Source organism: Equus quagga, chromosome 13, assembly GCF_021613505.1.
Source record: "Equus quagga isolate Etosha38 chromosome 13, UCLA_HA_Equagga_1.0, whole genome shotgun sequence".
In the NCBI taxonomy this organism is placed as follows: domain Eukaryota; kingdom Metazoa; phylum Chordata; class Mammalia; order Perissodactyla; family Equidae; genus Equus; species Equus quagga.
The window spans coordinates 38,038,297-38,053,596 of NC_060279.1; the positions used below are offsets into that span (position 1 = coordinate 38,038,297).

A 15,300-nucleotide genomic window follows, 5' to 3' on the forward strand; every position below is an offset into this window, starting at 1 on the left:
CCTGTGTCCTTGGCTCCTCACTGTTGTAAAACAGGCGTTCGTTCAACAGATGTTTATTGAGCGCCTCCTGTGTGTGAGGCAGCTTTCTAGGTACTAGGAATATTGTAATTATAAAAGACTAAAATCCTTGCCCTCATGGATCTTACATTCTCAGGGGCAAAGTCAGATGATAAATAGTAAAATATATATATTGTAAATATATATATATTATAAAAATTATAAAATAGTTATAATTAGTAAAATACATAGTATATAATGCTTTATAGAAAAATAAAGCAGGCAAGGGGGATAGTGAGTTGTAGGTAAAATAGGTGAGGGGTAGGGTGTGGCAGTCTTGTACCTGGTGGTCTGGGAAGGTCACTGTGGTAAGGTGACGTTTGGAATGGTGGAGAATAAGGGTCTAAACATGGGGGATAGCCTAGTAGTTGTGGGTTTCTTGTCATGACTGATGAACACGGGAATAATAGTTGTAGTGAGGTTATCCTGATAGCCTTAAGGCAGTTAAATGGTAATGGGGTGATAGGCATATCATGCCAATCTTCTCTTCCTGTATTCTTATGAGGATCAAGTGAGTGTATATGTGAAAATTCTTCGTAAATCGTGAAATGCCACATGAGTTTGAGTGTCTAATTTTACAGTCCATGAAACAGTAAACAACTTGAGATATGTGTGTCTCTTGGCTCTTTCATCCACATCTTAGTTATCGTGGGTTGGTAGACCCCAGTGACCCAAGGTGGATCAAAGCTAGGGTCTTAAAAAGATCTCACAGTTGTAAACTAGAGTCCTGTCATGCCCCGTACCCCCAGCTCATTTTTCTCGGTTCCTATGCGTAGATTCCTCAAGTCCTTCTCTACCTGTATGGGTGACTCCTCTTTTGCCCTCTTTCCACTCCGGCAGTTTGAGGAGCAGCAGGCTTTTGAGAAGAGTCGCAAGTTTCTTCGGCAGCTGGAAATTTGCTTTGCAGAGAATCCCTCACACCACCAGAAGATTATCAAGGTCCTCCAAAGCTGTGCAGACTGCCTGCCCCAAGAAATCACTGAGGTATTCTGTCCTGTCCTGCTTCCTTCCCATTGTCATTTGGGCCTTAGGCCCTTCCCGTCTCCCTTTCCCTAACCTATTCCATATCCTCTTGCTTTTGGGGGTACCGTGGACTTCCAGGAGGGGATGAAGAAGGCAAGGACTTTTTAGACTTGCCTAAAGCATAAAGCACTAGAATAGAGGTGGTTGCCACATGAAACCAGAGTCTGACTGATCTTCACAGGCTCAGGAATGCCATCGGTACCCTGGAAAGGAAGTTCAAGAAAGGAGGTGATAGGGCCCAGGAGGGGGTGCCTCCTTGCTCTGCTTGAGTTAATACCTGAACTGGAGCTGAGTAGGGCAGCGGTAAAGAGTATTGTCATTAGGAATGAAACCTAGTATTAATACCCCTCCTGTGTAGGCAAGCAAGGAGGGAACGGGAGTTTAAGAACTCTTAGCTATGAAAGAGAGGCTTCTATGTGTCTCCCAGCTGACTTGGGAAGTAGAACTTGGAAGTATATGGGATTGATTTGGAGTGGTGGCTTGGAGAGGCGTAAGAGACTTCTTTCCCTCCACAACTTCCCCTAGCTCAAGACACAGATGTGGCAGCTCCTCAAGGGCCACGACCACCTGCAGGATGAGTTCTCTATCTTCTTTGACCACCTGCGCCCAGCAGCTAGCCGGATGGGTGACTTTGAAGAGATCAATTGGACTGAGGAGAAGGAGTATGAGGTACAGGCCCCGAGGCTACAGTAGGGTTTTGAAGGGGGAATGCCATGTCTAGGAGGGATGATACCTGCCCCAGAGTCTCTGTTGAGTGGCACCAACTCCTCCCCAGTTTGATGGCTTTGAAGAAGTGGCACTGCCTGATGTGGAAGAGGAAGAGGAACCTCCCAAGATTCCCACAGCCTCAAAGAACAAAAGAAGGAAAGAAATTGGGGTCCAAAATCATGATAAGGTACAGCAGGTTGTTGGGGATGATCCATTTTTCATGAATAAAGCCTTGAATTTTCTGTCTAAATGTTTCTGTGGCTTAGTGTGGTTCAAAGCCTCTGGGGTCTGAGGCAGTCACAGAGCAGGAACCAGAGGTCAGGCTGCTGATGGACACGCAGAGGCCATGGGAAGAAAAGTGCAGTTGCTGAAGAGGCCCCACCCCTGGCCGCCTCATTAGAGGGATCCGTTTCCTCCTCTTCTCTGTAGCTCAGAGCTGTTTTTCTTGCTCTTGGGTCTTCTTCCTTTCTCTTCATGTAAAGAGAGAGAACCAAGATTTCCCATTTTAATAGTAATGGTAACAGCTAATACTTAGCTGTGTTACAAAGTATCATGTATCTCTTGGAAGTCTTTTACATAGTTTCTTCACTCATTTAATTCCCACACTAATCCTGTGAAGGGATTGCTCTTATTTGCATTTTACAGAAGAGGAAACTGAAGTGCAGAGAGAGGCCATTGCCAGGGTCTCATGTTTAATAAGTGGCAGTGCTAGGATATGAACCCAGGTAATCTGGTTCCAGAGCCTTGTATGCACTGCTCTCGACTGCTCTTCAAGTAGCCTTTTTAATCCATGTCCCTTTTCTACATGTCTTTTACTCTTTCTTGGGGAGAAACTGCTTCGTAATAGCTGAATGACCTTGAGCAACTTATTTAATCTCTCTTTGTTTCAGTTTCTTCATCATCAATGGGGTTAATAATGGTACTTATGTCTCGGGTTTATTGAACAGAGAGTATCATTGAGTGAGCCTTCCATATGTACAAAGCCCTCTCTCAAGGGGATTGGAAGAGAGGGGAGAGCTCAAGGCACAGGGAGACAGAAACAAACACAGACGAGTGAGTAGATTGTATCTCATGATGGAGCTCTCCAGTGACTTTGCCTCAGATTGTATTTGACTTAAATATTTCCTGAAACATCTGGGCAATTGGGATATGTCAGTCTTGGGGTCATATAAGGATTGTTTCAGGGATTCATAATAGGCTGTCATCAAGTTTGAGCATTGATTTCCCAGGCAATGTGAAGAGATGGTCTATAATAAAAGAGAAAGGATGAGGGTGGGCGTCAGGGGGTGGGATTATTCAGATGGCTCACAACTTAGCTTCTTCTCTTGGTACCAAAAATGCTTGGCAGCTAACCAAGCCAGGTATCTCCTAGGAGGCTGAGTGGCCAGATGGGGCCAAGGACTGTGCCTGTTCCTGCCATGAAGGAGGTCCTGATTCCAAGCTGAAAAAGAGCAAAAGGAGAAATTGCAGCCACTGCAGCAGTAAGGTGAGGAGGGAGCTGGTACTGAGCGGTGTCACAGCTGCCTGGGGCAACCCCCAGGTTGCCTTACTGTGTGGGTATTGTTTGCTACCACAGATGTGTCCCTTATTGAATTCGGAAAAACGTTACGCATATATAAATAATATGCAGTACACACACACATTAGTGTGTGTATGCAAAATAAGTAGAATCTTTTAAAAATATATAATGGATTTTGCTTTTTAAAGAGAATCCTGTGGGTAAAGCTTTTAGAATTGGAAAAAAGTCAACCAGTGCAAATATTTACCTCTTAGATTTTTTTTTTAATGAAATAAACCTGGGTCAGGAAAACAGACCCTTGAAGGTAATGCTAGTTCTCTAGGGTTGGTTGGCAGCAAAAATACAGTCCTTGGTTAGAGAAGGAGTGGGAGAATCCACTTCTCTATTCTGGGCCATTTAAAATCGTTGGAGCAGGCATGCATGTTGGTTGACTTGCTGAGCAAGAAGCATGGCAGGGCTTCTTCCTTTGGTTGGCCCCTAAGACAAAAGGAGGTCAGGAGACTCTTGACCCAGAAGGCCATCCCTGCAGGTCTGTGACAGCAAATCCTACAAGAGCAAGGAGCCCCATGAGTTGGTGGGCAGCAGTCCCCACAGAGAGGCCAGTCCTATGCCTGGTGCTAAGGAAGCTGGGCAGGGCAAGGACGTGATGGAAGAGGAAGCTCCAGAGGAGCGAGAAAGCTTGGAGGCAACCCAGAGCAGGACTGGCAGGAGTACCCGAAAGGGAGAGATGCCTGTTCCAGGTGAGTGATCCGACTGCCAGCCCAGCTGGTCTCCCTTCATTTGTCTCAGTCTCACATACTTCAAGCAAGAACGTCTTTGAGTCTGGATAAATAACAGTCTTTCCCTTTCACTAATACACCAATAGGAAACCCTTCTCTGTGCAGTGTTAATTTTCTCTCTTGTGGCCTCAGTCCTCTTGCAGAATTGAGTGCTACAAAATCAACATGACTCAGCATTCTCTTCTTGTGTTCCCATTCCTGATTCCCTTCCCCTTGGCTCTAGATCTCTGTGATCCACATTCTAAAGTCTCAGCCATTCTCTGCTTTGGCAGTCAGACTTTTATATCTTTATATAAGTGACTTTAGTCCCCCACCCCCACCTCACACTCTTAGATTAGAATTTTATCCTGTGGTAATTCATAGTCCTTACGTGCATCTTGACCTTGTCCATATCCTTAGATCTTTATTTTCCTCCTAAACAGGATTGGCAGTGGGGAGCAATTTGTTGTCCCAAGAAGTGACTCTTACAGACCGGCTCCCCCTGGATGGCCCATCACCCTACTCACCAGAGACTCCTCAGCGTCCCTCCAAAACTGGAGCTGTGCTATACACCGTTAGGAGAAGCCAGGCTGGGCCGGAGGCTCTCTCCTGCCCCAAGGCCTCCCCCAGACTTCAGAATGAGGGGGAGGGCCACAAGGCAGTGAGTGAGTCAGAGGCTTCCATGCTAGCTTGGGATGCTTCAGAAACTGAGAAATTGCCTGGAACTGTTGAATCCCCTGCTTCCCTCCCAAGTCCCATTTCCTCAGTGAACAAAGACTTAGAGAGAAGACAGGTGTCTAGGACGCCGGATACTCAGGAGAGCTGGCTGCCTTCAAACAGAGCTGGAGTGAAGACAGCAGACAGACTGTCCCCTGTCCGTGAATCTTCTTCATCAGGAATCGACACCTCAGAGACTTCTCTCAAAGCCACTAGAGGAGGTTTGACTAAAGACAGTGGAATACAAGGCAAGGGTCCAGTGGGGGAGCAGCAGCCAAAGGCCACAGAAGCTACAGTGTGTGCCAACAACAGCAAGGTCAGCTCCACTGGGGAAAAGGTTGTCCTGTGGACAAGGTAAGTAGGGATGGATGGTGTGTGTATTTGGAAAGTGCATGGAACACATCCACGTTACCGAGGGTTAACCATGACGTGTGGGTTACAGGGAAGCTGACCGTGTGATTCTCACCATGTGCCAGGAGCAAGGAGCCCAGCCGCAGACTTTTAGCATCATCTCCCAGCAGCTGGGAAATAAGACCCCTACCGAGGTAAGTGGAGGAAGTCCTGCTAGAGCTGCAGGCGCAGAAGAACCAAGGAGAGGAGCTGGTGAGAAGAGGATGGGTTGGTCAACTAGGAGATAGAAGACAAGACACCAACGGGTGATTGTAAAGGTCTGCCCTGAGGAAGGGCTTAACTCGTCAGGGGGGTTGGTAGTGGTTCTAGAAGGGAAAGGGGCATTGGATTTTGAGGTAGAAGCCCCAGAAATCCCATTCTAATTTTGTTTTTAGGAGGAATTTGACTTGGGCAAAATATTTAGTCTCTTAACCTGAGTTTCCTTATCTGTAAGGAGGACACAGCCCTCACAACCTTATTGTGTGGAACAAATAAGATTGTTCAAATGGGTACACAGTGCTTACTAAGCGTTAGACGTTAGTAACATAGGAACAGGGAATGCAGTCCTCGCCTCTCCTCCTAGGTTTCCCACCGTTTTCGGGAACTCATGCAGCTCTTCCATACCGCCTGCGAGGCCAGCTCCGAGGATGAGGATGACGCAACCAGCACCAGCAACACAGACCAGCTGTCTGACCACGGAGATCTTCTGTCTGAGGAGGAGCTAGATGAGTGAGACTCCGGGAGCTGTGGGTGGATGAAGCCCAACAGGCGCCCTGATGAGGGAGAGGGTGGTTGTACTTTGCTTGTACAACCCATGACCTCAGTATACAGAGCTGGAGGAGCAGGGGCCTAGGACAAAGACAAAGGCAGGCTGGGGCTCTGCCATCCTGTCTGTCCTTCAAGGTCTTTTATGAAGACGTTAGAAATGGACTTTGTAACTTTGTAAATAGCACCAAGGGAGAGTGGGGCTCAGCTCCTTTTCTTCCTCCCCACCTTTTTCTTTGGTCTGATGGTACATATTTATTGTTCTGTGATCTAATCACAATGTTTCTAAATGTAATAAATGCATATGTTGGTGTAGCCAGTCCCAAGACACTGAGCTCCTGCATCCAGCAGTTTTTATTGTAAACTAGCTCTTTCCTTTTCTTTAGTCCGTGAGGAACTTTAGCCCATGAGGCTGTCACCACCCTGGTAGCACTGGGCCAGACTGCACAGCTCCTGCAGCACCTCCTCTAGGTCATCCTGTTCCACTCCAGCATCCAAGAAGCTGGCCCAGCGCCGCAGGTTGAGTTTGGTGAGCTCTTTGGCCAAGTCTCCCAGGGTTTTGTTCAAGGATGAAGAGGAGCAGAGGGCCCCAAGCACTGGGATGCTCTCCACTGCTGCGGAGGGAGAGAAAGAGGAGGCTTGTAAATGGACTGTTATTCTGCCCCCGGACTCTGTGGTACAGATAGGGGAGTCTGGGCCTTTGGTAGACTTGACTGTAAAGAAAACTCCATAAATTTTGTGTACTGTCCCCTTAGTATACCAGTACTCTAGAGGAAGAACACTTCTGTCAGGACCCATAGAGTGAATAAAGGAATGTTTAACTCTCAACTTTTTAAGTACCTTTATTCAGGAAGGCATATAGAAAAACATTTCCCACGTTTGAAATCTTGGTTTTCTTGACCTCCTACATACCTGCCCCAGTTGGGGGACCATCCAGAAGCAAACCCTGCTGGCTGAGGCTTGAGGAGAAGAGGTAGGGGTAAGGAGGAACCACCTTGCAGGGAGTCCGCAGCAGATGGGAAGAACTGTGGGAGCAAGAGAACAGTTGAGTGAAAAAAAGCCAAGGGAGGTGTGAGGTCTGGGAGAAGGGTAGGAGCAAGCGTTATACTGACCTCCTGACGCTAGGCTGCTGCTGTTGTAGATACTGGGCCAGGACTTCTTCCCCAGTGGTACACGCGTGGAGCGGGGAGGGCAGAGGTGTCCCTGGGGTGAGCTGACTGCCAGAACAAAGCCAAAACCACCTTTAATTGGTGGCAACATGAATAAGAAGCTAAGAATTCTTACGTTCTCAGGCCATCGGCTGAATCAGGATGCTCAGTCTTTTTTTTTTAAGTAGGGAAGAAGGAAGAAGAGAGGGGCAATGCCATTAGAATGTCCAGAGGTATTAGAGAGAAAAGGACATGAAAGAAAAGTCTGACAAGGGCTCCTAAGGACCACCAGTCCTCACCTGGTGTGGCATGCCTTGTCTAGACCCCTCAGCACCACTGATTGGGCAAAGCAGCGTATTCCAGAAGGGTCCCCACATGCAGACAGTGGGGTCCATGGGGTGACCCCTCCAAGTTGCACCAGGGTATCAGGAAGGGACTGGTTTGGAACCAAGGGGAAGGGGATGGTTGCGCCTGCTGTCACCACCTAAAGGTAAGGAAGAGATCAAGTTACAGAGCTTTTCCTCAGCTCTCACCCAAACCCTCACAAAGCTTCATACCTTTTTCCCAGAGAAGTTCAGCATATCAGCCAGATGAACCATGGGAACTGGTGAGGACCGTAGGCGGTAAGGAACAGTAACTGTATCCAGGGCTGTAGCCAGGATGGCACTACAGTGGAAGGGCAGAGTGGCCTGTAAAGAGGATACGGAGAAGAGCACTTGGCCTTTCAAGTCTGGAAAAAAGCGTGTGGCAGGAGAATAGTAATGGCAGAAAGGTCCAGCTACTTTAGCACAAAGCCAGGAGTGTGTTTGCCCAAGGCTGGACAAGCACAGGACAGTGTGATCTAAGAGGCCACATCACAGCTGAGTTTAAGCTGAGGCTTCAAGAATAGAGCCATTAACAGGGGCCAGCCTGGTGGTGCAGGGGTTAAGTGCACATGTTCCACTTCAGCAGCCTGGGGTTTGCTGGTTCGGCTCCCAGGTGCAGACCTAGGCACCACTTGTCAAGCCATGCTGTGGCAGGCATCCCACATAAAATAGAGGAAGATGGGCACGGATGTTAGCTCAGGGCCAGTCTTCCTCAGCAAAAAGAGGAGGATTGGCAGCAGATGTTGGCTCAGGGCTAATCTTCCTCAAAAAAAAAAAAAAAAAAATTAGAGCCAGTAACAGATAAAGGCTGACGCGGCGAGTGTGAGGGCTGCCTGATCACTAGCTGCAGTCAGAACAAGAGCTTTGAACCTTACATCATAACGCAGGTGAGGAAAGTGGACAGGTGGCTCAGGTCGCAGCCCCAGGCTCCCACCCAGTGATAAGGGGCAGACCAGAGAGCTGTGAGCAGACAGGTGCACCAGACCGAAAGCTGTGTTTAACAGACGATAGATGTCTTTCTGGGGCTCCTGGTGAAAGAAAGGAGAGTTGTTTAAGCAACTTCCTCACTGGGGTCTCATTCCTTCATTTCTCCCTCCCTACACTGTGACTGTTTGTTCCCCCAAGTTCTACTCACCCCGAGACTGTAGGGACCAGGGAGAAGGCCCCAGGTTATTATTCCCCGCCCTGAATACTCGTCTTTTAGCAGCTCTGTGGCCTTAGCGCCTACCCCAGAGAAGCCATTGTGCAGGTCACACAGGATCTGGAAGCCCTGGAGAGAAGTGAATAATGAAAGATAGTAGGATGAAAAGAGTTTCTACCCCAGTGGCCACTGTGCCACACAGCTACCTGCAGGTAGTCGCACTCCTCCACGTAGAAGTGCAGCCTGTCCTCGAGCTCTTCCAGGTACCTGGGCTCCTTCAGGATGCTCTCCCCTTGGCCAAAAGCCTCCAGGCGACCTGCCTCCCTGCGGTGCATAAACACAATCCAGGGCTTTCAAGACTCCCCCATTTCCGCCCCTCTTAGTTTAGGGGAGGGCAGGGAAGATGGCTTCAAGAGCCTCCTGTAACATTGGTAGGGACTCAGTTTCTTGCCTCACAGCCTCTGGGGCCCCCCATACCCATCATGGTTGTACTTCTGAATCATACAGATGCTCCGGGGATGAAGATGGACTCTGAGGAAGTCTGACCAGACTCGGATGCTGCCCTCTGTGGGGATAAGTGGTTTTGGAGTTGTAGCAGTGGTGAGTAGGGGGGGACCTGAAGAAAACGCAGAAGGAATGTACCTTTCTCCATGTTCCTGCTCTGCCCAGTTCCCCATCCTGCAGTATCTGGAGAAGCCTCACCTTTGCCATTGGGAATGGATTTGACCTTCCAGATACCATCACTATTCAGCACTCCCTGGGAGGGATGAGACAAAGGATATTTAGTTCCAGGCAGTCTTGAGGCAAAAGTTGATTTATCTTCTTGATTTTGTTGGCCACACCCCACAGCCTCCTTTCTATTCACCTAGTCATGGTCCTTTAGGGGGAAAAAGTGCTTTTTCCTAAATGCTATTCTGAGGCATTTAAGATGATTAAATCCTCTTTTTCTGTGCCCCAGTAGAGGCACTCTGGTTGTAGCACTGGGTTTAAAAGTTCAGGGCAGAGGCCCTCACCTCTGCACTCAGAAAGTCCTGGAGATAAGGGTTCTTGGGATAGAGTTCCTCTTTGTGTGTGGTGAGTTTCCCCTGCCTGAAACAAAGTGGAGATCCATCAGAGTGGCAGTTTCCCGGAGTTCTCCAGCTTCCTGGGCACGTTCCCCACTCCTCTCCAAACATCACAGATACCATGCTATTGCAGCATCCAGGTGTTTGTCCCTGTAGAGTCCACCTTCTTGTTTCAGGGAGCTCAGACTACCTGTACAAAAATAACAGGCAACGTTAGGTCAAATCCTAGTCCCTCCCCGGCTTCAGCTAATCTTCCTCTGATCACCTGACAACCTGCTCTCGCCATCCCTCTGGCACTCGGCTCTTCCAAGCTTTCTTGAATACACATGAGTTGGAAAAAGACCCTGCTTAGGAGAATCTAGGTTCCATCCTTCATTCCCAGCCTAGTCATTAGCTGGGGGACCAGGGACAAAGACCACACCCAACGGTCCTACAGGAGTGCCACAGTTCAACATCTCACTGTCTCGAGAGGCAAGTTGCCCATTCCAGAGATGGCTCTTGAACAAAATAAAGTTTTGCCTTTTTGCGTCCCTCCGGTGTTGGCATACTATAGTTAGCTCTCCCTCTGTCTCCTGCCGTGTTGCTAAAGACTCCGCACGCGAAGGGGAAAACTGGGCATTGGCTGACCCCTACCACCGCCTCACCCTTCAGATCCATGAGGATGAGTCTCGGCGTGTACGTCTCCTGGCCGTGCAGCGTCCGGCCCGTCCGGTACAGGACGTCGGGGCACAGCTCCCCCGGCGGCTCCTTGGCATCCGTCGGTCGGTACAGCGCAGCATCCTGGGGAAGCACAGAGGAAGGAACTGAACTCAGGGGTGGTGAGAGCGACAGGCCGGAAGTAAGGGCTGGAGATCCCGAAAGGGTCCGCTGGGGCAGCCGTCCAAAGACCTCACCTGCTGGTTCCACCAGTGCGCTCCCACGAAACCCGCAAAATGTCCCAACTGCAACGTGAGCACCTCGCGGGCCCCGCCCGCCATACTGCGCGGCTCCGCAGGGTGGCACAGCCCCAGCCGGCCCACTCGCTGCTCCTAGCCGATTGGTTGGGAGGCTTGTGGGCGGGGCCTCATTCTCTGTGTCCGATTGGTCTACGAACACATCCTCTCCCAAAGGTTAAACAATTCGTTGGGCTTTAGAGACACGGTCATCATTTCCCTCCTCTTCCGGGCGTGGACCAGTCCTGCTTACTCCTGGGGGTCGTCGAGGGGCGGGGCCCCACGGCCCTCGCCGGAAGTTGTGGGCGCCGGAGCCGCTGTACCCTGCCCGAGCACGCTTGCCGCTGTTTCTTTTACATCTCGCACGGCGTCCCTAGGGCGGTTCACGGGAGGTTCTCCCACCCTATTCCTTCTGTTGCAGCTTTTTTACTTTCACAGGATACTTCTGCTGGCCATTAGCGCTTCAGGCAAAAATAAAACCTTGCCAGAAAAGTAGACGCCCCCATAAAACCTCCCAGGCGCCCTCTCCTTCCCCTCCCAAAGTCAAAGCCTTCCTGACTTCTAATCCTGTGGACTGGCGTATGTGTTACGTTATGTAAATAAATCGGATTACGTATTTTTCTGCGTCTGCCTTTTGCTCGACATCGTTTGTGAAATTCTTTACTATTCTTGCATGTATTTATAGTTCATTTTCATTGCTTCAGAATAGTAGTCCATGGTATGAATATACCACAAATGACCTCTGCTGATTATAGGCTTTGGGATTGCTTCCAGCTTTTGGCTGTTAGGTGCTGCAGTTAACATTCTTGTGCATGTACACACATTTCTGTTGGGTGTATATCTAGGAGTGTAATTGTTGGGTTGAAGGATGGGCATGTTGGAAACTTGGTAAATAACACCAAGCTGTTTTCTAAATTTCTCTACCAATTTCGAATTCCATCACCAGTGCAGGGGGGTTTTCAGTTGATATTCCATAGCCCTACCAACATTGTAAAATTCTAGTCCTTATCACTGATCTTAATTTTCCTGGTTACTAATGAGGTTGAGAGCACCTTTTCATAAGTTTATCAGCTGTTTGGATATCCACTTTTACGAAGCACATGTTCAGGTCTCTTGCCCATGTTTCTTTTGGGTTGTCTCTTACTGATTTGTAGGAGTAAGAACTTTATTCTGGATACAAGCCCTTTGTCAGTTTTATGCGTTGGAAATATCTTCTCCCACTCAGGTTGCCTTTTCATTTCCTTAAAGGGGGGTCTTTTGAAGAGATTTGTCTTTCATTTTTAAAAATATAGTCACATTTATTAATCTTTTCAAGTATTACTAATGCTTTTAATATTACGTTCTGGGCTCTTGATCCTGTTCCTTTGGTCTGTTCCAATTTCACAGTCTCTAAACACTGTTTTTTTAAAAAAAGTCTCAGATCCCTGAGTCCACAGAGACCAAGAAAAGGAGAGGGGAGGGTGAGTGTTAGGGGTGACAGAAGAATGGCAGCTAATACATGATAGGCTTTAAATTTGTCTATTTTTTAATTATTTTTTTTTTTGAGGAAGATTATCTGTTAGGTCCGCACCCGGGATCCGAACAGGTGAACCCCGGGCCGTCAAAGCGGAACATGCGAACTTAACTGCTGTGCCACCAGGCTGGCCCCAATAGACTTTAAATTTAGATTGCAGTGATCAATTTAAGATTCAGGTGAGAATCATCAATGATGTTAAAACCATTGAGTGATAATTTGTTGGAAAACAGATGGTTTCAGGATTTCAAAGTAACTCTTCACAAATAACTTATTAATGACCTCGGGGAAAGTGTTCTTTTACAGTGACGGATGCCAGATTAACCAGTGATCAAACTTAGTATCACTGATAATGGAACAAACTGAAATGACGTGATAGTGTGGCAAATACAAAATATCACCTATGTGTTAGGCTTGCCAAAAGCCTTTAACCTGTGTCGGATCTGGGGGACACAATTTGACAAATCCAGAATGTGGGACAGTGTATAAAACAACTGGCCTGGTGTCCTCAAAAATGTCAAATGAAAAACCAGAAGATCTAGTGACGATAAAGTATATTGAAGAGATATTTCAGCTTAAATGTAGTATATGATCCTTAATTGGAACCTGGATTGTGAGGGGGTGGGGTGGGGGGAGCCATAAAGACATTGTTGGGATAACTGGAGAAATTTGAAAATAGACCATATATTAGATAATATTATTATATTGATGATGAGTTTCTTTGGTGTGATAATGATATTCTGATTATACAAGAGAATATTCTGTTCTTAGGAGGTATGTGATGAAATACTTATCTGTAATTTACTTTCAAATGGTGTCACAAAGTAAATAAATATGTAGAAAGAGAATATGAGACAAAATGTTAACAATTGGATCTAAGTGAAGGTTATATGGTGTTCTTTCGAGCTACTCATCATTCCAGTAGGTTTGAAATTTTTCAAAATAGAAGATTAGAATTAAGTCTTATCTATTCTGGGCTCTTTCTTTCTTTTTACTTTTTTTGAGGAAGATTAGCCCTGAGCTAACTCCTGCCAATCCTCCTCTTTTTGCTGAGGAAGACTGGCCCTGAGCTAACATCTATGCCCATTTTCCTCTACGTTGTACCTGGGACGCCTACCACAGCATGGCTTTTCCCAGGTGGTGCCATGTCCACACCTGGGATCTGAACAGGCAAACCCCAGGCCACTGAGAAGTGGAACGTGCGAACTTAACCACCGCGCCACCGGGTTGGCCCCTATTTGGCTCTTTCTATGTCCACATATATTTTAGAATCAATTTGTCAAGTTCCACAAAAAAATTTAAAACCTATAGGTATTTTGAATGGGATAGCATTGCATCTCGATAGATCAGTTTGGGGAGAATTAATTCCTTTGTATTATTAAATTTTCCAATTTGTATTCTACCATTTATTGAGGTCTTTAAATTTTTTTTCAATAATATTTTCTAGTTTTCTATATAAATGTCATATACATCTTTTACCATATTTATTCTTATGTTTTTTATATTTTTGTTGCTATTGTAATGAAATCTTTTAAAATTTTATTTTCTGTTGATATACAGAAATACAACTGATTTGCATACTGACCTAACCAGCAACACTACTATGCCCATTTATTTTATTATTTTTTTCTTTTTAGATTTTATTTTTCCTTCTTCTCCCCAAATCCTCCCCTGGTGCATAGTGGTATATTTTTAGTTGCGGGTCCTTCTAGTTGTGGCATGTGGGACGCCGCCTCAGCATGGCTTGATGAGCAGTGCCATGTCCGCTCTCAGGATCCGAACTGGAGAAACCCTGCGCCTCTGAAGCAGAACGCGCGAACTTAAACCACTCGGCCACAGGACCGGCCCCTGCTATGCCCATTTATTAATTTTAGTAATTTATCTGTAGACTCTTGGGTTTCTACATAAACTTATCCACAAATAATGATGGTTGTTTTTTATCTCTTTCCAAATCTTATACATAACTTTGTTTTCCTTTCCACAGCACACTGACTAGGACCTCAAGTACAGTGTGGAATAGAAATGGTAAAAGTAGACAGCCGTGTCTTGCTTCTTATCTCAAAGGGATGCTGTCACCATTTCACTTCTAAGTATGACATGGGCTGACGAATTTTGTAGATACTCCTTGTCAGTTTCTGGAAGTTGTCTGCTATTTCTGGTTTGCTAAGAGTTTTGATCATGAATGGATTTGGAATTGAAAAATATTTGCTCTGAAGTAAGATACTCATCTTATCCTTCCTTTGCTTTGCTAATTGCATAAATTACATAGTTTGACTTTTGTATATAATCTTAATTTGCATTCCTGCAATAAACCTTGACTCATTTATGTTGTTATGCCTTTAAAATGTTGGATCTGATTTACTCATATTTTGTTTGGGATTTTTTGTATTCATGTTTATGAGATTGGCCTGTAATTTCCCTTTTTTGTAATGTTCTTGTCAGGTTTTGATATCAGAGTAATATTGGCCTCAAAAAACAAGTTGCAAAGTATGTCTCTTTTTTCTGTTTTCCACAAGAGTTTGTAGGAGATTGGCATTATTTCTTCCATAAATGTTTGGTGGAATTTACTGGTGAAGTCAAGTGGACCTGGTGTTCTTTGTAGAACAGTTTCCGATTATGACTTCTATAATAGTTATAGGACTATTTAAATTATTTCTTCCTATGTCAATTTTGATAGGTTATTAGGAATTTTGTCCATTTAATCTTCAAATTCAGAGTTATTGTCATCAAATTGTTCATAATATACCCATTTAATCTTGTTAATGTCTGCAAGATCTGTATTGATATCCTTTATCATTTCTTTTTTTTTTTTTTTTGAGGAAGATTAGCCCTGAGCCAACTGCTGCCAATCCTCCTCTTTTTGCTGAGGAAGGCTGACCCTGAGCTAACATCCGTGCCCATCTTCCTCTGCTTTATCTGTGGGACACCTGCCACAGCATGGCTTGCCAAGCGGTGCCATGTCTGCACCCGGGATCGAACCAGCCACCGAAGCAGAACGTGCGCACTTAACTGCTGCGCCTCTGGGCTGGCCTCTCCTTTCTAATTTCTGATATTGCTTCTTTTACAGGTAAAAAGTTACTCTTACTTTTTCTCTTGAATATTCTCACGAGAGGGTTTTTTTAAAAAGATAATTTTATTAATATTTTCTTTTTATTATTATCTTTTTTTGGTGAAGAAGATTGGCCCTGAGCTGACCTCTG

The 15,300-nt window shown here is 46.1% G+C and overlaps 2 protein-coding genes across 14 annotated transcripts in view; one reads left to right on the plus strand and one right to left on the minus strand.

Moving 5' to 3' along the window:
- The window catches only part of LOC124249718 (GON-4-like protein), a 66,013-nt gene extending 59,557 nt beyond the window's left edge, over nucleotides 1-6,456 (plus strand). For 4 of the 6 annotated variants that reach the window (XM_046680963.1, XM_046680961.1, XM_046680962.1 and 1 more), the window contains 9 exons: nucleotides 898-1,041; nucleotides 1,606-1,749; nucleotides 1,856-1,975; nucleotides 3,161-3,274; nucleotides 3,837-4,047; nucleotides 4,509-5,136; nucleotides 5,225-5,327; nucleotides 5,756-5,901; nucleotides 6,324-6,456. In XM_046680963.1, coding sequence (XP_046536919.1) covers nucleotides 898-1,041; nucleotides 1,606-1,749; nucleotides 1,856-1,975; nucleotides 3,161-3,274; nucleotides 3,837-4,047; nucleotides 4,509-5,136; nucleotides 5,225-5,327; nucleotides 5,756-5,901; nucleotides 6,324-6,330 — 1,617 coding nt within the window. In that variant the 3' untranslated portion in view covers nucleotides 6,331-6,456. Of the gene's footprint in view, nucleotides 1-897; nucleotides 1,042-1,605; nucleotides 1,750-1,855; nucleotides 1,976-2,735; nucleotides 3,062-3,160; nucleotides 3,275-3,836; nucleotides 4,048-4,508; nucleotides 5,137-5,224; nucleotides 5,328-5,755; nucleotides 5,902-6,323 lie in introns of those variants that run through there. The other 2 variants (XM_046680964.1, XM_046680967.1) reach the window with 2 other exon arrangements.
- On the minus strand, nucleotides 6,274-11,154 carry MSTO1 (misato mitochondrial distribution and morphology regulator 1). Of its 8 annotated transcripts, none has more exons than XM_046680969.1 (14): nucleotides 10,549-11,154; nucleotides 10,300-10,435; nucleotides 9,776-9,845; nucleotides 9,605-9,680; nucleotides 9,234-9,348; nucleotides 9,069-9,156; nucleotides 8,798-8,915; nucleotides 8,586-8,720; nucleotides 8,326-8,478; nucleotides 7,643-7,774; nucleotides 7,385-7,569; nucleotides 7,050-7,178; nucleotides 6,850-6,962; nucleotides 6,274-6,548 (listed from the first exon to the last, which is right to left on the minus strand). In XM_046680969.1, the coding sequence occupies exons 1-14, from the start codon at nucleotides 10,630-10,632 to the stop codon at nucleotides 6,337-6,339; spliced, it is 1,746 nt and encodes a 581-aa protein (XP_046536925.1). In that variant the 5' UTR covers nucleotides 10,633-11,154; the 3' UTR covers nucleotides 6,274-6,336. The 8 variants fall into 8 exon arrangements, with proteins under 8 accessions (XP_046536925.1, XP_046536924.1, XP_046536929.1 ...); XM_046680968.1 differs by having other exon boundaries at nucleotides 6,274-6,551; nucleotides 10,549-11,152; XM_046680973.1 differs by having other exon boundaries at nucleotides 7,050-7,154; nucleotides 10,549-11,151.
- Nucleotides 11,155-15,300: the final 4,146 nt, after the last annotated feature.

Coding starts and splice junctions, on each gene's coding strand:
- MSTO1 (XM_046680968.1), bottom strand. CDS start 10,632: ATGGCGGGCGGGGCCCGCGAGGTGCTCACGTTGCAGTTGGGACATTTT. Junction 9,681..9,775: donor CTGGATGCTGCAATAGCATG/GTATCTGTGATG, acceptor ACTTTGTTTCAG/GCAGGGGAAACTCACCACAC. Junction 8,916..9,068: donor CAGAAGTACAACCATGATGG/GTATGGGGGGCC, acceptor TATGCACCGCAG/GGAGGCAGGTCGCCTGGAGG.